At 38.8% G+C, this 26,788-nt stretch overlaps 1 protein-coding gene across 3 annotated transcripts in view; it reads right to left on the minus strand.

The window, feature by feature from the left end:
* The window catches only part of TRPM7 (transient receptor potential cation channel subfamily M member 7), a 121,247-nt gene that overhangs the window by 65,706 nt on the left and 28,753 nt on the right, over positions 1–26,788 (minus strand). For all 3 annotated transcript variants that reach the window (XM_073012173.1, XM_008016621.3, XM_008016620.3), the window contains exons 4-11: positions 21,754–21,952; positions 15,789–16,002; positions 14,367–14,491; positions 12,710–12,881; positions 9,658–9,832; positions 8,137–8,260; positions 6,637–6,709; positions 3,368–3,468 (exon numbers count right to left, since the gene is read on the minus strand). In XM_073012173.1, coding sequence (XP_072868274.1) covers positions 3,368–3,468; positions 6,637–6,709; positions 8,137–8,260; positions 9,658–9,832; positions 12,710–12,881; positions 14,367–14,491; positions 15,789–16,002; positions 21,754–21,952 — 1,183 coding nt within the window. The remainder of the gene's footprint in view (positions 1–3,367; positions 3,469–6,636; positions 6,710–8,136; positions 8,261–9,657; positions 9,833–12,709; positions 12,882–14,366; positions 14,492–15,788; positions 16,003–21,753; positions 21,953–26,788) is intronic.

The following is a 26,788-nucleotide window of genomic DNA, read 5'->3' on the forward strand; positions in this document are numbered from 1 at the left end:
GTTAGATGTTCATGAGTGAAAAACCAGTAATTCTGCCTTACAAATGAACACTAAGTATTTCATCATGGTTTTTGTTCTACAATGAATTTTCCAAAAATACAACCAACAGATAAGTCAGGCAAGATTGTACTTAGTTTTCTTCAGAACTTTAAAAGAAATCATTCATCATTAGGGAAAAGAAATCACTTGACAGCAGTACAACTTATGTCATTTGTGCTTAATATAACACATCTGTATCATTCAGCATTTGTAGCGGTCCTTTATATATTAAAGCCTATTTTATAGACTTCAACAGACTTTCAAATCAAATACTGGTAAATTAGTAGAGACACAAAATGTAGGTATTTCACTGAGTTTTATTGATAAAGATTGTTTTAATATAGTCTGTATATTTTTTAATATTTTGTATATTTCTGTGTATTTTTAAAAATTTAGTACCACATTACTAAAAACATCTTTGTGGCAAAAATCAATACAAAACCACTGGTTTTTTTACCCATTATTTTCCAATCTTATTCTATCTTCAGAGGTTTAACACACAACTACACAACTTCTCTAGAGGAACTTGTATTACCATTTCTTTCTCCAATCTATCTTCAATTTACATCACCTAGCAAGGATATAGTCTTCATGATATTTCAGTATATACTTTCCATTTTTTGAGACGGGGTCTCATTCTGTCACCCAGTGGCACAATCATAGCTCACTGCAGCCTCAAACTCAGGGGTTCAAGGGATGTTCCCACCTCAGCCTCCCACGTAGCTAAGAACTACAGGTGTGCACCCCTGTACCTGCCTTTTTTCATTTTTTTTTTTTTTAATAGGGACAGGTCTCAAACTCCTGACCTCAAGTGATCTTCCTACCTCAGCCTCCCACAGTACTGGAATTAAGAGGCATGAGCCACCACACCTAGGCCTATTTTAAGTATATACTGATGAAATGTATGCCTTTTACATGATGGCATTTAAAGATACAAGGTATGTTTTCTGTGACATTTTTCAATACTCAATTCTGTCACAAGGAAAATATTTTCACATGCTTAAATATAAGGCCTGATTTCCAAGAAAATAATACTAATTAGTTTTCTCTACATTAATAGGCTGTAGTTTATCATGGCATGTTACTACTATTTTACTTAAGATTATTTCCTTCTTTCTCTTATCACATACAAATAATCCTGATGTTATTACTTATTCTAACAGTAATATTCGAACATTATTCTAGTGCCCACTTGATCTTTCTTTGTCCTACACTTGCAAAGGATGTTTATCTGTTCCCCAGGATATTTAAGTTACCAACGACATACTTGTATTAGTATGTATAACTGCAGCATTTACACTCATTCTTATTATAGCTGCAGGCATCTGACTTATTATGTGTTTTATACTGCCAATCTTGAATATTTGTATACTGAAAAATTTATTTTTTATTATAAATCATTTTTTCTGTCTTATTACAGTTAGGGCATTATACATATATTCTTAATTTATGTAATTATGACATTTCACTTTAGTGGAATAAAAGGAGATATAACAAAATTATTGTTTTTAAAACATGAACATTCTATCTGTGTTTATAATCACTGCCCTAGAACAAAAACTTAATTGTCATATCTGAGGGGGAAAAAAGAGACCATTTAAAAAGTGTCTGCTTTGTAAGGAGCATTTCCTCAATCACTCAATGCATACTGAACTCCTGGCAAGTAAGAAGAAAAAAGAAAAATAACTGTTCTGCAAATTCTAAGTTTAGCAAGAAGCACAAAATCAAACAGGTAACATTATGCAGAAGAAATCCATCAGACAAACCACATATACACAGAAGATAAATGCTTCATCCAAGCCTTTACATCTGAGGAGAACAAAATCCAGTGAAATTATTCAAGGGAAAAATAAGGTTGGTTATAGTCATCACCACAAATGATTAACATTAATTTTTTTCCTCTGTAGTCCTGCAAGAGGAGAAGTGACTAAATAAACTGTTTTTTTATTGCTATATAGGAAATATAATTCCATGGTTTAAAAAAAAAAAAAATCAAACACTACAAAATGGTATAAAATAAAACTTTTCTCTCCTCCAGCCCTCATCTCTCCAAGATGAATCCTATGTTAACAGTTTTAGAAAGGTACTATTACTCCACAGTACATGTAGATATGCATGAATGTTTGTACATTCATAAGGAGAATTTGCCACAATTAAGATCATACTGTGCATACTTTTCTGCAATTTACTGTTTATATTTACTATGTGGACAAAAAGGATCTAGTTCGTCCTCTGTAAAGGCTGGTAATACTTCAAGGTACAGACGAACATTTAATCTGCCCAGCCTCCTATTGATTCCGACATGTAACAAAATTTTAAGTGATTACTACATACCAAGCTGTCAATACAATAGTAAACAAAACTGAAAAATATTCTTGCCCTCAGAAAGTTTACTTTCTAGGAGAAAGACAAACAAACAATAAATAATAGCTACATTATATGGTTTGTCAGATGGCGACAAAAGTTAGGAAAAAATAGCAGGGAAGAATGCTGGTTTCGGGGGATGCTATTAAAATAGGGTGGACAGAGGAAGTCCAAAGAGGAGACATTTGGTTAGAGGCCAGAAAGATAGGAGGAATTAAGCCCACGTGGGTATCTAGGGAAGAATGTTAAGATAGAGAGACAGGCAAGTACAAAGCCTAGAGATAGGAGCATGCTTGATATGTTCAAAGAAGAGCAAGAACGCCAACAAGGTTAGATAAAAAAGAGCAAAGCGGATAGTAGTAGCATGTAAGGCTCTGGATTATGCTCTGAGTAAATGGAATGTGATTCATCTCCTGTTTGTAAAAGGACAGCAAGTATGAGAGAAGTGAAACCAAAAAGTATGCTACTGAAATAACACAAAAGAAGGATGATGATAGACTAGACCAGGATGATAAAATTAGGTATTTTGAAAGTAGATCTGACAAGATTTACAGATGGAATTGGATTGGAATACATGAGAAAGAGACAAGTAAAACACTAAAGATTCTCATCTTAGAAACTAGGAAGAAGTTGTTCCCATTTAGTAGGATGAGGAAGATTAAAAAAAGAATAGGTCTAAACATCAGGGGGAATGCTAGAATGGATTCTCTTGTATACAGAGCATGAGTTCCAAAGCTTCTTTCAGTTCTAAGATTCTTAGAGATCTATATACTCTATAAAAAAATAAGGTTTTATCTAGAGGCATATATTAAATCCTAAACTGGATCGGAATGGTGTAGAAATACTTAGCTAAACTATTTTTGAACAGAAAAGTAAAATGTCAAGTCAGTTCACAGTTCCCGCAAATACTTTTTTATTACTTAGTGTAATTTAATTGTATTGTGTATGTAGATTATTTACATACCAGCCACTGCTGTCCATAAACAAATACATGATTTTTGGCAATGTCAACTCTATCCCATGCCAATGTAAGGATAAGCTGGTCAAATGCAGATGCATTAGTACCTAATCGAATAAAGAAAATAGTTGACAGGTTCAATTAATTTATCTCCATTAAAAGGTGAACACTTTTTTTTTTTTTTTTAAAGAGATGGGGTCTTGGTCTGTTGCTCAGGATGAAGTGCAAAAGTGATCATGGCTCACTGCAGCCTCAAATTCCTGGGTTCAAGTGTACCTCCCGCCTTAGCTTCTGAGTAGCTGAGACTACAGATGAGCACCACCACACCCAGCTAATTTTTTAACTTTATGTAGAGAGAGTGTCTCACTTGTTGACCAGGCGGGTCTCAAACTCCCAGCCTCAAGTGATCCTGCCACTTGGGCCTCCCAATGTGCTGGGATTACAAGTGTGAGCCACAGTGCCCAGCACGAACACTTATGACATCTCCCCACCATTCTTTAGTTAACTTACACAGCTGGTGTCAGCCACCATTCAGAAGTAGCCTGCCTCAGAGAGATAAGCCCCAGGGTTAAGAACTTTACCTTTCCAACTATAAACAACATATTCCCATTCATTGCAAACATTTAGAAATGCAGAAAAATGAGAAGAAAACAAAGATGAACTGTTTCTATCACAGAGAGAGCACTATCAGGATTCTGAAAACAGCCTGTCAGGTACTTTTCTGTGCATATACAAGCTCATACATAAACTTTCCATTTTTTATTCAAAAATGGGTTCATACTACAAAAGTGTTAGTAGCTTGCTTTATGTACCTGGATATCGTACCCTGGTTCTTCTTAAAATTATATATAAATCTACCTCATATATACTTAGGTGAGCCACAATTTAACAAATATTTCAAATGGTAGATATTCAAGTTATTTTGAATTTTTTGCTGAGTATGTTTTTGTGCACATGCTTGAATATTCAAATAGGATGATATTCTAGAAGTCAAATTACTAGATACAAGGATATATACTTCAAGGTTTTTGATATACTCCAAAATACTTCAGATCGCTTCTACCATCCACCAGGGGAGGGGTATAACCATAACCATTTCTCCATGTGCCATGGAGAGGGGAGTTTCCTTCTTTTCTTTTCTTTTTTGAGACCGGGTCTCTCCCTGTTGTCCAGGCTGGAGTGCAGTGGCGTGAGCTTGGTTCACTGCAAACTCTGCCTCCTGGGCTCAACTGACCCTCCCACCTCAGCCTCTCAAGTAGCTGGGACCACTGGTGCATGGCACCACATCAGGCTAAGTTTTGTATTTTTTGTAGAGACAGGGTTTTGCCAAGTTGCCCAGACTGATCTCAAACTCCTGGGCTCAAGCGATCTGCTTGTCTCAGCCTTCCCAAAATGTATTACTGTAACATTGGCCATCCTTCCACATTTTCTCTAAGTATTTGGATTCCTCTATTAATTATCTATTACATAAGTTCTGACCCATTTTTCCACGAGGTAGTCATCTTTCTCTTATTAATTTTTAACAGCTCTTTTTGATCCCTCCACTTCAACATTTCTATTCCTTAGTTTCCTCATCTATAAAATGAGTAAAACCACAGGAAATCTGACTCGTAGGAATAAAATGAGATAATGTAAACCACTTAAATACAGTGGTTAATACACAGGTACATGGTAAATAATTAATGAATATGGTACTTTCTTTATAACCTTTTTATTTATTTATTTTTCTGAGACACAGGTTCACTCTGTCACCCAGGCTGTAGTGCAGTGGTGTGATCCTGGCTCACTGCAACCTCTGCCTCCCAGGTTCAAGCGATTCTTATGCCTCAGCCTCCAGAGTAGCTGGGACTAAAGGCTCCCACTACCACCCCCGGCTAATTTTTGTATTATTAGTAGAGATGAGGTTTTGCCATGTTGGCCAGGCTGATCTTGAACTCCTGACCTCAAGTGATCCACCTGCCTCAGTCTCCCAAATTGCTGGGATCACAGGTGTGAGTCAGCGGACGCAGCCTTACTTATTTTTATGCAATCCCATTTATTATTTTTTTTTCCTTTTTGGTTTCTAGGTTTCCTATCACTTGTGATCTCTTGATACCATGATCCCAGATGATATAAATATATTTTATCACAGTATTTTAAAAATGCTTAATGTATTGGCAATTTATTATGGTCTAATATGCAAGAAAATTCTTGTAAATAAAAGGACAGTATCCTCTTAATGTGATGGGTTCCTGGCACATCACTCTATACTAACTTTCAGGTAGATAGATGGGATACTGTCTTAGTTCCTAATTTCTGAGAAAATATTTCACTATAACGTTGTTATATCTGTTGGATGTCTTTGGGGAGACAATGAGAGGATCAGTGTGTGTGTGTGCTTCAATCCCTTAGTCCTAGAAGATACCACTAGTTTTCAAACTTTCCCTTCATAATGAAGACAGTATGTTTTAAAATCCTATCTTTAAGTTCTATCAACTAATGCTTTATAACCTTTAAACACTTATTTTTCAGCTGATTAAGAAAGTGACACATTTTAATTTATTTTTAGAGACAGGGTCTTGGTCTCACCCAGGCTGGAGTGCAGTGGTGTGATAATGGCTCACTGTAACCTCAAATCCTAGGCTCAAGCAATCCTTACGCTTCAGCCTCCTGAACAGCTTGGACTACAGAGTGCACACCACCATGCCCAGCTAATTTTTGTTTGCTGTGAGATAGGGTCTTGCTCTGTTGCCCAGACTGGAGTACAGTGGCACTATCACAGCTCACTGCAGCCTCAACCTTCCAGGCTCAAGTGATTCCACCTCAACCTCCCAAGTAGCTGGGACTACAGGCACATGCCACCATGCCCAGGTAATTTTTAAATTTTTTGTAGAGATGGGTCTATCTTGTCCAGGCTGGTCTTAAACTCCTGGCCTCAAGTGATCCTCCTGCTTTGGCTCCCAAAGTGTTGGGATCACAGGTGTGCGCCACCGTGCCTGGCTCAGGATGTTAGACATTCTTAATAGGACTATTAAATAGGTTTGGTGGCATAAACCTTGCTAAAAACTTTTATTTTTTAAATTCTACAAGATTAAATCAAAAGTTACCTTACTGCCAAGGAAACCAACATTGTATTTTTCACAAAGAAAAATGACTGAAAATTCACTTTGCAAGTATTTAGCCATGTTAAAAGTTTCTATATTTTACATACATACACATATACACATATACACACACACATCCATACAAAAAATAAATAAAAGGTTTTACAAATAAAAAAGTTCTTAGAGGCTTACCTTTAAGCAGTGCAGTAAGTATTGCTACATCTATATCTTGATGTTCATCTGACCCAATATGGAAAACAGTGATCTATTTAAAGATAAATTCATAACATTATGCCTTTATATTTTTAAAACAAAGGCATCATAAGACCCAGTAATATCAAACTCTATGGGGGGGGCAATATATATATATATATATATATATATACACACACACACATCTAGGAATCTATGTATTATGCATACATAAACATACATACACATAATATATTTATGTATACAGTTAGTAACTTTATTTCAACCAAAAAACCCAAAAAATTTAAAAAACTTTATCATTTACCAAATAAAATGGCAAAAATACTAAAAATATTTGGTTTCATATGATATTCTGACCTATCTTATGGCCCTTACTAGAGTAAGAAATTTAGGGGCTGAGGCTATAGATTCTTTATCAGGGTAAATAAATCCTACAGTTCCTTCCACAGAATGAACATTTACATGTTCACATAATGTATGTATTCTTGAAAGATAAATGTTTGTTTTGGTCAATCTTTTTACTGTAAATGTCTTTAAATTACTTGAAACACAGCACCATTTCAGAAATTGTAATTTAATAACATTTTTCATAAAGTGAAAGATGGTCAGGCCCATGGCTCATGCTTGTAATCCCAGCAATTTGGGAGGCCAAGATGGGTGGATCACCTGAGGTTAGGAGTTTGAGACCAACCTGGCCAACACAGTGAAACACTGTCTCTAGGGAAAATACAAAAATTAGCCAGGCATGATGGTGTATGCCTGTAGTCCCAGCTACTTGGGAGGCTGAGGCGGGAGAGAATCGCTTGCACCCGGGAGACGGAGGCTGCAGTGAGCTGAGATTGCACCACAGCACTCCAGCTTGAGCAATGGAGCAAGACTCTGTCTCAAAAAACCAAAAACCAAAAACCAAACAAACAAAAAAACAAAGAAAAGAAAGTGAAACATTATTATAACCCCAATACAAAATTTTTGGTCAACTTTATTTCATAGCTTACAAAAACTTGCAATGAAAAATACAGCAAATCAAATCATGTTATATATCTATTTATAGGCTTGCTAAAAAATTTTATCTCTGAAAACTTAAGCCCATGTTTACATGACTGAAACAAAGCAGCACTGACCTTTAATTTAATAGGCTTAAGCACATTAAAAATTTTTTTCCAAATATTTTATTACAGAAACCATAAACAACTCTTTACAGTTCTTCGTTGGTACCGAACATTATCTGTTGAGACCTAGTTACTTTTCCTAAAACTTTCCCTAAAACAGAAGCACAAATACACAGTCTCAATACCATATAAAAAACTACAGGCCTCCTTCTACGATACCTCTCAACTTGAACAGACCAATAAATGACATATTTTTATGGTTAATAAAAATTTCAAAGTTTAAAATCCATATAAAAACAAACGTATTTCACCAATTTAGAATGTATTTTGAATGAAAGAAAAAAAGGCCTATCAGCTGAAATCCACTCACAAGCTCCTTTCTTTTCATGCACTCCATCAGTGTTTGAAATAAATGAACTGCTTCATTCTGGCCAAAGTTAAATGTTTTTTTGATAGTGGAAATAATATCAGGCTCTGCTGCATCAGGAAGATTCCTGGAATAAAAGGAAACATAATTCACTGATTTCATCTTCCATTATTTGTAAGATCAATATGAAGTACAGGTAGATTCACGTAAGGCCTTTGAAAACAATGCATTAATATTACATACTTCACCTTGGGTGGGATTATTTTCTCCTTCATGAGACTCCCAACACAAATCTTAGAAGGAAAATAAATGAAATGGAGTGGTTTTTCTCTTTGAATTACTTTGTGAATTTTATTAAAAAGTATATGTGGCAATATCAGTACTCACATAAGATATTGTATAAAAATAATTTGAAGATATTATGATGTAAAAACTAGTATTCCACCACAATGTTCTTAAACATAGGCACTCACATTTTTCTTTTTTGAATATTTAATACATTTTCATGGCTCAAAAATATAGTAGAAAACATAAAATGCTAAAATATTAAAATTAATAGTGAAAGTCTCCTTCCCACTGTCTTTCATCTGCCCAGTTCTATCACAACTATTTTCAGGAATCATTTACTTATATAACTTTCCAAGACATCTTTCTGCATATACAAATAATTATCCTCTGTCCTTTTATTCTATATAAAAAGTGGCACAATATATATGCTTCTCTACATCTTCCTTTTTGCATGTACATATTTTGGTAATCTCCTTAAAACCATCCTTACTCAGCTGTAAACCATTTCTTTGTATAGATACACCATAACTAATCTAGTCTTCTCATGATCTATTTTGTTTCAATCTTTTACAAAGAACCCCAAGTAGCTTTATACATATATTATTTCACAGATGTACACCTGTAGGAACAATTCCCAGAAATGAAACTACTAGATTAAAAGATAAGTGCCTCTAGGTTTGATAGATCTTACAAAATTGTGTTCCATGAAGATGGTTTTATTTTAATTTCTTCCAATAACATATGAGTCAGGCTATTTCCTCAACGCTTAACAAAGTATTGTATTAAACTTAAAATTTTCATGTTCACAAAACACAGGAAGGAATCCAACACCGTATTCTAAATACCACAAGCCATTTTAAAAAATTAATTAAAATGGGCCAGGCACGGTGGCTCATGCCTGTAATCCCAGCACTTTCGGAGGCTGAGGTGGGTGGATCACTTGAGGTCAGGAGTTCAAGACTAGCCTGGCCAAGACAGTGAAACCCCATCTCTACTAAAAAAAAAATACAAAAATTAGCCAGACGTGGTGGTTCATGCATGTAATCCCAGCTGCTTGGGAGGCTGTGGCAGGAGAATCGCTTAAACCTGGGAGGCGGAGGTTGTAGTATACCAAGACTGCACCATTGCACTCCACCCAGGCTGGGAGATAGAGCAAGACTTTGTATCATAAATAAATAAATAAATAAATAAATAAATAAATAAATAAATAAAATTAAAATGTTGTCATACACTTACCCTCCTTCTTCTGTTTGTTTATGAATATATGCTAGTAGATCTGCAGCTCTGCCTGTTCCTTCACATACAACTACTGGAACAGGGGGGCTTTCCTGAAGGTATTCAAGAACTGTGAGGATAACATTTGGCCCACCCTCAAATATAAGTGCCACCACAGGGACACCTTGGCCAATCCCTAAAAAGAGCAAAGTTAAATTAAAAAATTATTTCATCACAAGCAAGTTTCTTTCCAAGAAAAAAAAATAGGCAAAATACAGTACTCTAATTTCAGATTTTACTGAAAAAAAAAAAATTAAAATAAAAAAGTAGAAACATAATTTCTAAGACTATGTTGACTTGACTTTAAGCACACCACTTGATATCAGTTCACATATTAAATAATGAATACTTTGTCACTATCTTAAAGGTTGTTCTCTAAATGACAAAAATAGAAAATCCAATATATAATAGACATCAAATAATGTATATATTCACTACTTAAAAGTAAAAATTTGTTTTCCATATTTTATTGAGCTCTTGACAAGAAATGTAAAACACAAATTTTTTAGTTTGCTTTTTAATACATTAGTTGAACTTCTAACATGGATTTTTATTCATTTTTAAAACATATATTTCTGATTCCAAATGAGACATTAAAATAGAAATTAATGACAGTCTTGGCCAGGTGCGGTGGCTCATGCCCGTAATCCCAGCACTTCAGGAGGCCAAAGCAGGCAGATCACAAGGTCAGGAGATCCAGACCATCCTGCTAACATGGTGAAACCCTGTCTCTACTAAAAATACAAAAAATTAGCCAGGCGTGGTGGCACACGCCTGTAGTCCCAGCTACTCGGGAGGCTGAGGCAGGAGAATCACCTGAACCCAGAAGGCAGAGGCTGCAGTGAGCCAAGATCATGCCACTGCACTCCAGTCCGGTGACAGAGTGAGACTCCATCACATAAATAAATAAATAAATAAATAAATAAATAAATAAATAAATAAAATTAATGACTTTCTCAAACACCATATGAAAGGTTTGTAAAAAAGAAAAAAGAAATGGCTCATGTCTGTAATCCTAGCACTTTGGAAGGCCAAGACGGGCAGAACATGAGGTCAAGAGATGGAGACCATCCTGGCTAACTCGGTGAAACTCCATTTATACTAAAAATACAAAAAAGTAGCCAGGCATAGTGGCAAGCGCCTGAAGTCCCAGCTACTTGGGAGGCTGAGGCAGGAGAATCACTTGAACCCAGGAGGCGAAGGTTGCAGTGAGCCGAGATTGGGCTGCTGTACTCCAGCCCGGGCGACAGAGCAAGACCATCTCAAAAAAAAAAAAAAAAAAAAAAAAAAAAGGACGGCTGGGTGCAGTGGCTCATGCCTGTAATTCCAGCACTTCAGGAGGCCGAGGCAGGCGGATCATGAGGTCAGGCGATCAAGAACAGTCTGGCCAACATAGTGAAACCCCCTCTCTACCAACAATACAAAAAATTAGCTGGGCATGGCGGCGAGTGCCTGTAATCTTAGCTACTCTGGAGCCTGGGGCACAAGAATCACTTGAACCCAGGAGGCGGAGGTTGCAGTGAGCTGAGATCGGGCCACTGCACAACAGCCAGGGCAACAGTGCAAGACTCTTAACTCAAAAAAAAAAAAAAAAAAAAAAATTAAAAATTAAAGAAGAAATTGATGACAGTATTACATAACTGGAACTGATCAATAAAATTCCAAGATCTCTAGAAGAGCAACAGAAAAAAATGAGTGAAGAATACAAATTTTTGCTTTTACAGTAACTTGTGGTGCACTGAGAAAAAGAAAAAAACAAAAGGTAGCTATAGGACTATAAACAATTCTTAACTTTTGTTTTTTTTTTTTTTTTTGAGATGGAGTCTTGCTCTGTCACCCAGGCTAGAATTCAGTGACGTGATCTCAGCTCACTGCAGCCTCCGCCTACTGGACTCAAACAATTCTCCTGTCTCAGCCTCCCAAGAAGCTGGGACTACAAGCGCACAACACCATGCCTGGCTAATTTTTGTATTTCTAGGAGAGACAGGGTTTCACCACATTGGTCAGGCTGGTCTAGCACTCCCGACCTCAGGTAATCTACCCACCTCAGCCGCCCAAAGTGCTGTGATTACAGGCGTGAGCCACCATGCCCAGCCCATTCTTAACTTTTAGCAAAAGCTTTGACTCCACCATAATCTATAAACACTGTTCTGTAGTTTTTAAATTTCTATTTCACTTTGTCACAGAGCTCAACTTCTTGGGGTTCTTAGGTTACAAATTTTCCTTTATTTGAAATAAAAATGTAGATGTTGAACCAGAAAATTCAGACAGTTAGAAAGAAAAATCAGTCCCAGGAATACAATTTTTAAGGCATATTTAGCCAAACAGTGATACTCATTTTAAGCTGATTTATTTCTTTCAGTGATTTTTTTCCCTTTTAGTTTTCAATTTTGAATTTCACAGCCATGTATTGGACTAAATCACACATTAAGAATATCTATGGGCCAGGCGTAGTGGCTCACGTCTGTAATCCCAGCACTTTGGGAAGCCGAGATGGGCAGATCATAAAGTCAGGAGATCAAGACCATCCTGGCTAACACAGTGAAACCCCATCTCTACTAAAAATACAAAAAATTAGCCAGGCGTGGAGGCGGGTACCTGTAGTCCCAGCTACTCCGGAGGCTGAGGCAGGAGAATGGCGTGAACCTGGGAGACGGAGCTTGCAGTGAGCCAAGATCACGCCACTGTACTCCAGCCTGGGCGACAAAGCAAGACTCCGTCTCAAAAAACAAAAAAAAGGAATATTTATGAATTCCTTGGGCTGAAATGGAATTGCAATAACAGAACTTCCAATGAACCTTTTTTGGTTTTAGCCTTGATAACCGAGTACCCAATTTTGACCTCTTTTCCTTGGTCTTATCATTTTGTCTAAGATCAACCACTGTTGGTTGTTTCACATGTTATCTTGCTATGTAAGAAAGAGCACTTCAAAGAACATTCTACCTTCTTTGAATTTAGCTATTAGTACAACCCAGAACAATTTCAACAGTAACAAATTTATGAATTCACTTACTAGCATGAATTCTTTGCTGATTAATAGTTTTTTCAAGTTCTCTTCTCAGCCTGACTTCTGCCCCATACTTTCCAACAGTGCCATCATCCACCAATATGAAATGGGAATGTAGATTATTCAAAACATTCAACTTGCTCAGGGGGTTCAGTAAGGTTTGATAAGGAGCAACCACCTAAACAATAGCAAACAAAGGAGTTAGTGAGCAGGATTAAATACAATATGATGTAAAATAAATTTTGAAATAATCCATAAAGACAAGTAAGAAGTAAAATTCTATTTTACATGCAGAAATACGATATCACAGAGAATATATCAAAAAGCATAAGCTTTTAAGCAGCTGAAGATTAATCAATAATGGGTTGAAATATGTGATTATATCTTGACCCATACTGTGGAATTACGTATTTCATCATCACATGCAAAGACAGAAGCATTAAATAAGTAAATAGTGCAAAGAAATTATTATCAGATTATTAAGTGAATAAACTACAATATATAAAAGATATTGTGGCCAGGCAGAGTGACCCATGCCTGTAATCCCAGCCCTTTGGGAGGCCGAGGTGGGTGGATTACCTGAGGTCAGGAGTTCAAGACCAGCCTGGCCAACATGGTGAAACCCCGTCTCCACTAAAACTACAAAAATTAGCCAGGCGTAGTGGCGGGTTCCTGTAATCCTAGCTACTCAGGAGGCTGAGGCAGGAGAATCACTTGAACCCAGAAGGTGGAGGTTGCAGTGAGCCCAGATCACACCACTGCACTCCAGCCTGGGCAACAAGAGCAAAACTCCATCTCAAAAAAAAAAAAAAAAAAAAAGACAATAAAAAACAATAAAATGTCAGTCATATTTTAGCCATGAGTAGACTCTTTAAAACTGACATCAGAAATTTAATAACACTTGAAAGTGATCATTATAATTCAGTAATTGTATGTATGTATGTATGTATGTATGAGATGGAGTGATGTTTTGTCACCTAGGCTGGAATGCAGTGGAGCAATATCGGCTCACTGCAACCTCTGCCTCCCAGTTTCAAGCAATTCTCCCGCCTCAGCCTCCCAAGTAGCTAGGTGGCAAAGACCACCACATCCAGTTAATTTTTTTATTTGTAGTAGAGATGGGGTTTCACCATGTTGGCCAGGCTGGTCTCGAACTCCTGATCTCCAGTGATTGGCCCACCTCGGCCTCCAAAGTGCTGGGATTACACGCATGAGCCACTGCACCCAGCCAGTAATTCTTTTTAACAGTCTTGATAAATATCTATAACCAATTCACAAGTCTTTAACCTATTCAAACAAAACACTAGGATTTAACTCCTATTCCCTATTCTTAGTGAGAATAAAATTAATTCTCATGTCACATAGTCATTAAAAATTTAATTACAAAGACTAGCATATATGGAAAATGTGAAATAATTTTATACATAAAAGACTGAAAGCAAAATGTGCCAACACTACAACAGCATTTATATTTATGAACTTATTTATAGTTATGAATTATTTATGTTTATTCATTTTCAAAAAAATCAGAAGTAAACCTCAGGAAAATACCTTTTAAACTTAACTTGAAAAGTAAAATGAATATTTTAAACTGGCACTATTCTTACTATAATTTTGTTTATATATAATTTCAAACATAAGAAATTTTAAAAATAATTCTTACATCTCTCCCAACAAGATCATTTCTGTTTTCAATCACTCCCCATGGAGCTATTCCGATAGTGCAAATCTTTCGAGATGATCTGGAAGCATGTTCTTTGAGGGCATCTCCAACATGTTTTGCCACACCTGCTCATAAAAAAAGTTTACTCATTTTGTTTTTTTATTTTCTTAAAGACAGGGTCACCCAGGAAACAGTGCAGTGGTGCAATGACGGCTCACTGCAGCCTCAAACTCCTGGACTCAAGCGATCCTCCCTTGTGAGCCTCCCCAATAGGTGGGACTACAGGTGCATGCTAAGACAGTCAGCTAATTTTTTTTTTTTTTTGGTAGAGACAGGTAGGTCTTGAACTCTTGGGCTCATGCCTCAGCCTTCCAAAGCTCTGGGATTACAGTCTTTATTGTGTTCAGAACAATCCTGTGCTCAATCTGTAACACTATAATATGTGATATATTTCTTTACACATACAAGATATAAGGCAACAAAGTCACAACAAACTTCAAACAAGGTCATAGCCAAACCTACGAAAGAATACACAAGGACCAAAAAGGAACAAAAACCACTAAATCCCACAATATCAAATCACTACAAATGCCAGAAACACATACAACACTAACTTTTTTAATGTTAGTAGGTCTAGTCTATTTTTGCATTTCTCCTCTAAGTAACAGTAGGTTTTTTATTACTGCTCTACACATCATTTAGAAAAAATTAAGAATGCAGCTCCGTGGCACAGGACCATACGCAAAACACACACACACACACACACACACAATAAACAATGACGAAAGTCTACTTCAGTCAAAAATGAGAGAGAAAAGTATAAAAGGCAGTTCCAAAGAGCATGTAACTCCTCATTATCACTTCTTTTTTTTTAGGGAGGGAGTCAGGGTCTCACTCTATTGCCCAGGCTGGACTGTAGTGGTGTGATCATGGCTTGGCTCACTGCAACCTTGACCTCCTGGGCTCAAGTGATCCTCCCACCTCAGCCTCCCAAGTAGCTAGGATGGTAGGCACATACCACCATGCCTGGCTAATATTTTTTTTTTTTTGTAGAAAGTGTCTTACCATGTTGCCCAGGCTAGTTTTGAACTCCTAGGCTCAAGTAATTCTCCCACCTCAGCCCCGCAAAGTGCTGGGATTATAGGCATGAACCACCATGCCTGGCCCATTATTACTTCTTATGGGCTGAATTGTGTCCCCTAACTCCCAATACCACAAAATATGACTGTGGTTGGAGACAGGGCCTTTATATATGTGATAATACCTCAAAATATTACTGTACTGGGAGGCAGAGGTTGCCATGAGCCGAGACTGTGCCACTGCACTCCAGCCTGGCAACAAAGTGAGAGTCTGTCTCAAAAAATAAATAAATAAATAAAAAATAAAACACACTAAATAAAATTGGTATAATCATCACATTACCTGTGTTTACTCCTCCAGTTAAAATCCAGGCTCCGGTTGTAACTGCAGCTTTAATAAGACCTTTTCCAAGCAACTGCTTGATTCGTGGGTGTAGCTCAAATTTCTGCATGCCCCCATGTACAGAGATAACAAGTTTGGGTAATTCCATTTGCCATTCTTTAAGCAGAAGTTGCAGAATGACTTCAGGTTTGGTGTCATATGACAGCCTAACATACTAGAAAAAGATTTTAAAAGGCCAAAATAATTGAACATGTTCACAGGTTTCATGTGACATTATATGACATTGGAAAATTTTATATGAACCAGATTATGTAAAAAGAGATTTCACAGGCTATTTTCAATATATTTATACTCCAAGGAATAAGCAATAGCAAATGATTTTAAAGTTGAAAAAAATAATTCTGTGAGATCTTAAGAAACAGTAAAACTAACTTTTAAACATTTAAACACAAATGTTACTCTTTCCGTTTAAACTCAATTACCACTGACCCAATTTACCAAGGTACCTGCAGTATTTATTGCCTTCTTTAACTATGACTACACAGTGAGTGAGAAGCATTAAGACTGGCTGAAGAGGATCAGAAAAGGAAAAAAAGGGAATTATGGGAGAAAAAAATGGAGGCTTCTAAGGCTCTTGCTACGAAGAGAGGCAAATACTGATTATCTGTTTGAAAGTTTGGCAACAATCTAGTCCAAATAACGAATTGCGACTATGGAGTAAAATTTAAAAAGACACATTTAATATAGATGATTATTTTCTTCACTGTAATGAACTGGATTTGATCAGACTGAGAAATAATCAGAAAATCATAATCAACATTTCATGGTGTTCGGATGGATTCTCCAGTTTAATTTTTGAAAACATCTTTCTATAGAAAAATAGAAAAAAAAGGCTGGGCGTGATGGCTCACGCCTGTAAACCCAGCACTTTGGGAGGCCGAGGCAGGCGGATCATGAGGTCAGGAGATCGAGACCATCCTGGCTAGCACAGAGAAACCCCGTTTCTACTAAAAAATAGAAAAAATTAGCCAGGTATGGTGGTGGGCGCCTGTGGTCCCAGCTACTTGGTAGGCTGAGACAGGAGAATGGCGTGAACCCGGGAGGCGGAACTTGCAGTGAGCCGAGATCGCGCCACTACACTTCAGCCTGGGCAACAGAGCGAGACTCCGTCTCGAAAACAAAAAATAAAAAAAGAAAAAGAAAAATAGAAAAAAAAAAAGCTATTGCATGTGAGATAACTCCTTCTGGTTTGAAAGATTTTAAAAATTAACTTCCTGTTTAAGTGATATCACAAGACATACTTGCTATACTCACATTAATTCATTCTCTTGGCCTCAAGCACATATATGAAGTAGCTCATAAGAAACTTCAAATATTCAGACATTGAGACATTTAAAAATCATCTATAAGAAACCTTATTTGCAAAATGATGTATTTCCCATTCCTTTACAAAGACCAAACACCACTGAAAATCTCAGTACTGACAAACAAATGAAGCCAAGAGGCCAGGCACAGTGGCTCACACCTGTAATCCCAGCACTTTGGGAGGCTGAGGCAGGTGGATCACCTGAGGTCGACAGTTCAAGACCGGACTGACCAACATGGTGAAACCCCGTCTCTACTAAATACAAAAAATTAGCTAGGTGTGAGCGCTTGTAATGCCAGCTACTTGGGAGGCTGAGGCAAGAGAATCCCTTGAACTCGGGAGACAGAGGTTGCAGGGAGCCGAGATTGCGCCATTGCACTCCAGCCTGGGCAACAAGAGTGAAACTGCATCTCAAAACAAAAAAAAAGCAAAAGAAATGAAGCCAAAAAAATCCCAGAATTCCATAAAACTGAGTAGAAGACTCCAGAGTCCCTTAAGAATACTTTGGCTTTGTTTTGTTTTTTTTGAGACACAGTCAGGCTCTGTTGCCCAGGCTGGAGTGCAGTGGCGTCACCTCAGCTCACTGCAGCCTCTGCCTCCCAGGCTCAAGCCATCCTCCCACCTCAGCCTCCCAAGCAGCTGGGACTACAGACACACGGACCCTGGATGGTTTTTTTTTTTTTTTTTTGTATTTTTTTATACAGACAAGGTTTCACCACCATGTTGCCCAGGCTGGTCTTGAACTCCTGGGCTCAAGTGATCTGCCCACCTCAGCCTGTCAAAGTACTGGGATTACAGACACATGGCACCCAGCATGGCTAATTTTTTTTGTATTTTTTGTAGACACAGGGTTTCACCATGTTGCCCAGGTTGGTCTTGAATTCCTGGGCTCAAGTGATCTGCCCGTCTCAGCCTCCCAAAGTGCTAGGATTACAGGCATAAGCTACCAAACCAGACAAAGAATGCTTTGTCAATAGGATTTGTTTTTGTTTTGTTTTGTTTTGTTTTGACAGAGTCTCGCTCTGTCGCCCAGGCTGGAATGCCTCCTGGGTTCAAGAGATTCTCCTGCCTCAGCCTCCCAAGCAGAGTAGCTGGGATTACAGGTATGCACCACTAGCCCCAGCTAATTTTTGTATTTTTAGTAGAGACAGGGTTTTGCCATGTTGGTCAGGCTAGTCTTGAACTCCTGACCTCAGGTGATCCATCCGCCTTGGCTTCCCAAAGTGCTGGAATTACAGGCATGAGCCACTGTGCCCAGCCAGATTTGTTCTATAGTAAGTCTTTCTGTATCAGTTTTGTTTAACTCATTATTATATTTGGGCACATAAAGTAGTATTAGAGAAGTAGTCTAAAGTTAATGTTTTTAATACTATATTAGAAATAAATGAGAAATTCCACTTCCTACAATGATAGGCTAGGTTGGTTTGGACCTACTCTGTTCCCAGGAACTAGAAGAACTAGAAAAAAGAACAACAACACCTGCATGAAGACATGAGCAGGTGGCCGAGCATGGTGGCTCACACCTGTAATCCTAACACTTTGGGAGGTGGAGGCGGAGGCAGGTGGATCACTTGAGGTCAAGAGTTCCAGACCAGCCTGGTCAACATGGTGAAACCCTGTCTGTAACCCCAGCTACTCGGGAGGCTGAAGCAGGAGAATCTCTTGCTTTTGAACCCAGGAGGCGGAGGTTGCAGTGAGCTGAGATCACGCCACTGCATTCCAGCTTGGGCAAAAAAAAGACACTAGCAGGGCACAAACGCAGTGAGAATTTGTAGGATCGGGATCCAGGAGAAAAGAAAAACTTGGAGAGATGATAAGCTCACTGTTTGGCACAGTTTTTTCTCATCAGAACACAGAGGCAGGCAGAACAATGTAGAGGTTAAAATGGTTTTTGTTGTTATTTGTTTTACAGGCAAGGTCTGGCTCTGTTGCCCAGGCTAGAGTTTGGTGACATGGTCCAGGGCTCACTGCAGCCTCAACTTCTTAGGCTCAAGTGATCCTCCTGCTATAGCCCCCCAAATAGCTGGGACTACAGGCGTGTACCACCATGCCTAGCTAATATTTTTGAATTTTAGTACAGACAAGGTCTCACTATGTTGCCCAAGCTGGTCTCAAAGTCCTGGAACTCAAGTAATCCTCCTGCCTAGGCCTCCAAAAGTGCTGGGAGTACAGGCATGAGCCACCACGCCAAGATTAAAATGTTCAAATCTAAATAAATAATAACTATATTTTAGGGGTTTAAAATAAACAAAATTTATGCTGACAAGAACACATAAGTCTTAAGAGAAATAAATGCAGTTTCAAATATTCCAAAGGTTCTTGCATTGTTGAAAAAGTGGTAAAGGACTAATTTATAGTACAGTCATGTGCCACACATTTTGATTAATGATGAACTGCATGCATACATGCAGTGGTTCCATAATATTATACTATACTTCTGTACCTGTTTCTTGTTTAGATATATTTAAACACATATTTCCCACTGTGCTACATCTGCCTACCATATTTAGTACAATAACATGCCATAGAGGTTTACAGCCTAAAAGCAATAGGCTATACCATATAGCCTAGGCATATGGTAGGCTATACCATCTAGGTCTGAATACACTCCACGGTCTCCATGGTGCTAGCATAACGAAATTGCTTAACACATCTCTGAGAACATATCCCCATTCTTAAGTGATGCATGACTGCACATAACAAGTTAAAAAACTGCATTTTATCGGCCAGGCGCGGTGGCTCACACCTGTAATCCCAGCACTTTGGGAGGCCGAGGCGGGCGGATCACGAGGTCAGGAGATCGAGACCATTCTGGCTAACATGGTGAAACCTTGTCTCTACTAAAAATACACAAAATTAGCTGGGCGTGGTGGCAGGTGCCTGTAGTCCCAGCTCCTCAGGAGGCTGGGTCAGGAGAATGGCATGAATCCAGGAGGCGGAACTTGCAGTGAGCCAAGATCGCGCCACTGCACTCCAGCGTGGGCGACAGAGCGAGACTGTCTCAAAAAAAAAAGCATTTTATCACATTTATTATAGTATTATTTTTCTTTTTCCTTTTTTTGAGACAGAGTCTCGCTCTGTCGCCCAGGTTGGAGTGCAGTGGCGCGATCTCGGCTCACTGCAACCTTCACTTCCAAAGTTTAGGTGATTATCCTGCTTCAGCCTCCCAAGTAGCTGGGACTACAGGCTTGTGCCACCATGCCCATCTAGTTTTTGTATTTTTAGTAGAGATGGGGTTTCACTATGTTCGCCAGGCTGATCTCGAACTCCTGATCTCAGGTGATCCACCCGCCTTGGCCTCCCAAGTGCTGGGATTTCAGGCATCAGCCACCACACCCGACCTATAATATTCTTTTTCTAAAGAACAGAAAAAGAGGCCGGGCGTGGTGGCTCATGCTTGTAATCCCAGCACTTTAGGAGGCCAAGGCAGGCGGATCACGAGGTCAGGAGATGGAGACCATCCTGGCTAACACAATGAAACCTCGTTTCTACTAAAAACACAAAAAATTAGCTGGACGTGGTGGCACACACCTGTAGTCCCAGCTACTCTGGAGGCTGAGGCAGATGAATCGCTTGAACTCAGGAGGCAGAGGCTGCAGTGAGCCGAGATCACACCACTGCACTCCAGCCTGGGCAAAAGAGTGAGACACCATCTCAAAAAAAAAAAAAAAAAAAAAAAAAGAATAGAAAAAGAATGTATAGTAGGCCTTTTGTATCCGTGGGATTCACGTTTATGGTTTCAATCAATGGTGAATCATATATATTCAAGAAAAAAAATTGAACCTATACTAAACATGTATAGACTTTATTTACTTGTCATTATTCCTTAAACAATGCAATTAAACGACTATTTACATTATCGGGCATTTTATTAATTTTTTTATTTTAAGTAGAGACAGAGTCTCACTATTTTGCCCAGGCTGGTCTCCAACTCCCAGCCTCACGCCATCCTCCCACCTTCTCAAGTGTTGGGATTATAGGCGTGAGCCACTGTGCCTGGCCTATATTAGGTATTATAAGGAATCTAGAGATGATTTAAACTACATAAGAGGGTGTGCATAGATTACATCCACATACTATGATATCTGTAGACTTTGGTATCTGAGGGAAGTCCTGGAACCAAGCCCCCTGAAGGATGACTGTATAAATAATATGCTAATAAAGGAGTAAGAAAATAATAAAAAATACTTAATCCAAAATAACATAAGAAAAAAAACAAAGAAAAAAGTGAGACAAATAGATAACATAATGGTAAATTTAAATTTAAATACACAGCAGATAACTTTTTTAAAAACAATTAAAAGAAACCTCTTAAACGTAAAAGGTTAAAACCAAAAAGGAAAAAAGATGGCTTAACTATACTGATTCCAGAAAAAGCAAACCATGTCAAGAAAAATGACAAGAAACAAAATATATTTTATAATGATGAAAGGTTCAATCCACCAGAAAGATACAATTCTATATTTGTATGTACCTTTGTACTTTAAAATATGCAAACAAATTACTGAGACCAACTTTTTGTCAATGTTGCTACACAAATTGTGATATTTATTATTTAAATAACAACATAAATGAAGAAAAATCCAATATGTGACATACCTTAGCTCTGTAGGAATGAGAACCCCCTTGAAAATTTATGACTCCATAAGCATCCGTTGGGCTCTGTTCTGTATGCTTTTCCACAGACCATTCTTCTATTGCCTGATTAAAATGGTCACCCAATTTCACATCTGAGTATTTCATGGCAAGACTTGCAGTAAAACAAGCATGTTGCTTGACCAAGCGACCACAAAAACACCTAAAAGAAAAAGGTGAGATGATTAAAATACCTTTCAAAAAATTAGAGTTAATGAAAAAATGAAATTAAAAATGAATGAACCGACAAATAGTAAAAAAATAAGCTTTTTGATTTTAGGATATCTATATATTAATACCTTCATTATAGCACTGAAATAGCATAATTAGTCTAAGATGAATTCATCATCTAAATTTAACGTGAGGCATCTACAAAACACGGTATAGGCATATAACAGAATAGCATTTACACCGGGTGTGGCTTATGTGGGTAATTCCAGCACTGTGGGAGGCCAATGCTGGAGGACCTTGAGGTCAAAAGTTCAAGACCATCCTAAGAAACACGACAAGACCCTGACATGACAAAAAAGTTTTAAAAATCAGCCAAGTGTGGTGGCATACACCTGCAGTCCCAGCTACACAGGAGACTAAGGTGAGAGGCTTGCCTGAGCCCAGCAAGGATGCAGTCAGCCTTGGTCACACCACTGTACTTCATCCTGGATGACAGAGCAAGCAAGACCCCAACTCAAAAAAAAAAAAAAAAGAAAAGAAAAGAAAAAGAAATACCATCCAATAAATAAATGAATGAACCACTAATGATACTAGAGAATGAATAAATCTCAAAATCATCATACTGAGTGAAAGAAACTAGACACCAAAGATTATATATTTACATGATTCCATGTATACTAAATTCAAGAAAATGTGAACTAATCTATACAGTGACAAAAGGGTGATCAATGGTGTCTGAAGCTAGGGTACAAATATGGATGGCATTCTACCCAGAAGTACATACTGAACTGTAACACCAAAAGTAGGAATCTAATGGAGCTGGGCAGTCTCACTGATTTGATACAATCTTAAAATCAGATCAGAGTTTGAAGAAGCCAAGGCAGCTTAGAGTTTGTGAGGTAGAAAACAAGAAGAGGAGGGTTGCAAATATCTGCAGAAGGGCCTCCTTAAGCATGTGGAAGAATAACTACTTGGCCAGGTGCGGTAGCTCACGCCTGTAATCCCAGCCCTTTGAGAGGCCGAGGTGGGCAGATTACCTGAGGTCGGGAGTTTGAGACCAGCCCGGCCAACAGGGTGAAACCCCGTCTCTACTAAAAATACAAAAAATTAGCTGGGCATGGTGGTGCACACCTGTAATCCCAGCTACTAGGGAGGCTGAGGCAGGAGAATCACTTGAACCTGGGAGGCAGAGACTGCAGTGAGCAGAGATTGGGCCACTGCACTCCAGCCTGGGCGAAAGAGTGAGACTCGGTCTCCCAAAATAAATGAATAAATAAATAAATAAATAACTACTTAAGGCAAAGTTAAGAGCTACTAGACAGCAACAGCCGAAACAATTTCTGAAGCTCATAAAGGGCAGGGAACAGTTTATGTTCCCACCAGCCAGAGTAGAGATCTCGTACCACAGAAGGCTTATGATAGAGTCCTCAAAAACAGTATCATTAAATCAGAAGCACTAAATTAGACCTAGACAGGCCAGGCACAGTGGCTCATGCCTGTAATCCCAGCACTTTGGGAGGCTGAGGCGGGTGGATCACGAGGTCAGGAGATTAAGATCATCCTGGCTAACACAGTGAAACCCTGTCTCTACTAAAAATTTTTTAAAATTTTAAAAAAGACCATGCTTGTTGGGCCCGGTGGCTCATGCCTATAATCCCAGCACTTTGGGAGGCTGAGGCCGGAGGATTGCTTAAGCCCAGGAATTTGATATTAGTCTGGCAACATAGTAAGACTCTGTTTCTAAGAGAAAAAATTAAAGAAAAAAAGACTACATAGAAAAAAAATACGAGCATGATGAAGGCTAACATAATGAAACCCCATCTCTACTAAAAATATAAAACATTAGCCAGATGTGGTGGCACATGCCTGTAATCCCAGCTACTCGGGAGGCTGAGGCAGGAGAATTACTTGAACGCGGGAGGCAGAGGTTGCAGTGAGCCAAGATTGTGCCACTGCACATCCAGCCTGGCGACGGAGCAAGACTCCTTCTCGAAAAATAAATAAATAATACTAATAATAATTTTCCAAATAAAGTTTTTGAAAATTTCATTTAAAAAACAACCTACACTTCTACCATAAAAACTAAAAATATCCTAGCTAACCCGGTGAAACCCCATCTCTACTGAAAATATAAAAAATTAGCCGGGCGTGGTGGCACCTGTAGTCCCAGCTACTCGGGAGGCTGAGGCAGGAGAACAGTGTGAACCCAGGAGGCGGAGCTTGCAGTGAGCCAAGATCGCACCACTGCACTCCAGCCTGGGATACAGAGCGAGACTCTGTCTCAAGAAAAAAAAAAAAAAAACAACTAAAAATAAGAGCAAATTAACCTCAAAGTAAGCAGAAGAAAAGATATGATAAAGAAAACAGAATGGGCCAGGCGCGGTGGCTCATGCCTGTAATCCCAGCACTTCACAGGGCCGAGGCGGGTGGATTGCGTGAGGTCAGGAGTTCGAGACCAGCCTGGCCAACATGGTGAAACCCCCGTCTCTACCAAAAATACAAAAATTCACCAGGTGTGCTGGTAGGTGCCTGTAATTCCAGCTTCTGAGGAGGCTGAGGCATGAAAATTGCTTGAACCCAGGAGGCAGAGACAGATTGCAGTGAGCCAAGATCATGCCACTGCACTGCAGCCTGGCTGACGGAGTGAGACTCCACCTCAAAAAAAAAAAAAAAAAACACACACAATGAAACAGAAAAGAGAAAAACAGTGGGAGAAAGCAAGAAAACAAAAAGCTTGTCATTGAAAAGATAAATAAAACTGATAAACTGAAGTCAGAATAACGAGAAAAATTGAACAGGAAAATAAATTAACACTCCAGCCTGGACAATACAGCAAGACTCTGTCTCAAAAAAAAAAAAAATCATTAATACACCTTCCCACAAAGAAAATTTGAGGCCAGATGCCTTCACTGGTGAATTTCATCAAATATTTAGGAGGAAATAACAATTCTACACACATTCTTCCAAAAAAATCATAAGTGGGTACATTTTCCAATTCATTTCATGAGGTGAGAGTCATTCTGCTTTGGAGAAAAACAAAAACAAAACAAAACCAGCCTGTAATTCCAGCTACTTAGGAGGCTGAGGTAGGAAGACTTGCTTGAGGCCAGGAGTTCTAGATCAGCTTGGGTAACAAAAGGAACTCCATCTCAAGAAAAGAAAAAAGAAAAAAAGGCAAAGTATTAGCATTACAAGAAAAGACTAGGCCAGGCACAGTGGCCCGTGCCTGTAACCCTCGCACTTTGAGAAGCCAAGGTGGGAGGATCACTTGAGCTCAGGAGTCAAGACCAACCTGACAACATGGCAAAACTCCTCCTCTACAAAAAAATACAGAAATTAGCCAGGCATGGTGGCATGCACCTGTGGTCACAGCTACTTGGGAAGATGAAGGGGAAGGATCACCTGAGCCCAGGAGGTGAAGTCTGCAGTGACTGTGCCACCGCACTCCAGTCTGGACCACAGAATGAGACCCAGTTTCCCCACTCCCCCCAAAAAGGAAAAAGAAACGGACGTGGTGGCTCACACCTCCAATTCAGTTCTTAAGGAGGCATAAGTGGGAGCATAGCTTTAACCAAGGAGTTTAAAACCTGCCTTGGCAATATGGCAAGACCTCGTTCTCCACAAAAAGGAAAACAAGCACTGGACAAAACTGAATGCCTATTCATTATAAGCATTGTCAGAAAACTAGGAAAGGAGGAAACTTCCTCAACAGAGATAACATAACACTTATTAAATCTTATAAAGAGTACCACTACATGCTAAGTCTTGTGATTCATTCTAGCTAAATCATGGAATGTGGTCTCAGAGATTCCTGACACAAACGTGAACAAAATACATGAGATAACTGTTTCAGGCATTAAACAAGAAGAAACATGGAGCTGTGATTCTTGAAATGGGGGAAATACATAAGGTAAACCCCCATGATTGCACAAGCTTGGGGGAAATTTCTCAATCATAGAGATGACACCTAGGCAGAAAATGGTAGTCACCGAGCCAAGCAAGGAAGTAGAGAACAGAATTCTAGGCTGTTGAAACAGCTGGAATTTGTAGCAGAGTACCAGAGAAAATGGATCCATAAAGACAAGAAGGAAAAAAATCTCACATGGGGATTCACCATGGGTCTTTGGCCATGGTCTAAGGTGGATCTATGAGAGATTCCGTGATGCCTAGCGGCAATCACTTGCTGTGTGTGGGTCTGATAATTGGGTCCTAAAGATCTGGAAGACACAGCAGTTTTAGTTCAGCGTGAAAAGACGTAACTGAACCCCTTGAACACTCAGTTCAGACCACAAAAAAACCTGTAACTTAAGAGGAAGGTCCACATCCTAGGACTATGTTCAAAATAGAACTGTCCTAACAAAGAAAAAAATCAAACCTGAATGGACAAAAGAATCTACCAATAATTAATTTAATCACCTGTCAGAAAGAAACCGAACACTCCTTACAGGAAAATTATTTACTCCAGAACAACAATATATAATAAAAAATTACTGGCCGGGTACGGTGGCTCACACCATCCCAGAACTTTGGGAGGCCAAGGCAGGTGGATCACCTGAGGTCAGGAGTTCCAGACCAGTCTGGCCAACATAGTGAAACCCCATCTCTACTAAAAATATAAAAAATTAGCCGGGCGTGGTGGCACACGCCTGTAATCCCAGCTACTCAGGAGGCTGAGGCAGGAGAATCGCTTGAATCCTCGAGGCGGAGGGTGCAGTGAGCCAAGATCACAGCACTGCACTCCAGCCTGGGCAACAGAGCAAGACACCATCTCGAAAAACAAAAAAAAAAACAGATACATTTAAAAGATGAAGAAAAAAAAGCAGTCATC

The sequence above is a fragment of the Chlorocebus sabaeus genome, chromosome 26 (genome assembly GCF_047675955.1).
Source record: "Chlorocebus sabaeus isolate Y175 chromosome 26, mChlSab1.0.hap1, whole genome shotgun sequence".
Taxonomy (NCBI): Eukaryota; Metazoa; Chordata; class Mammalia; order Primates; family Cercopithecidae; genus Chlorocebus; species Chlorocebus sabaeus.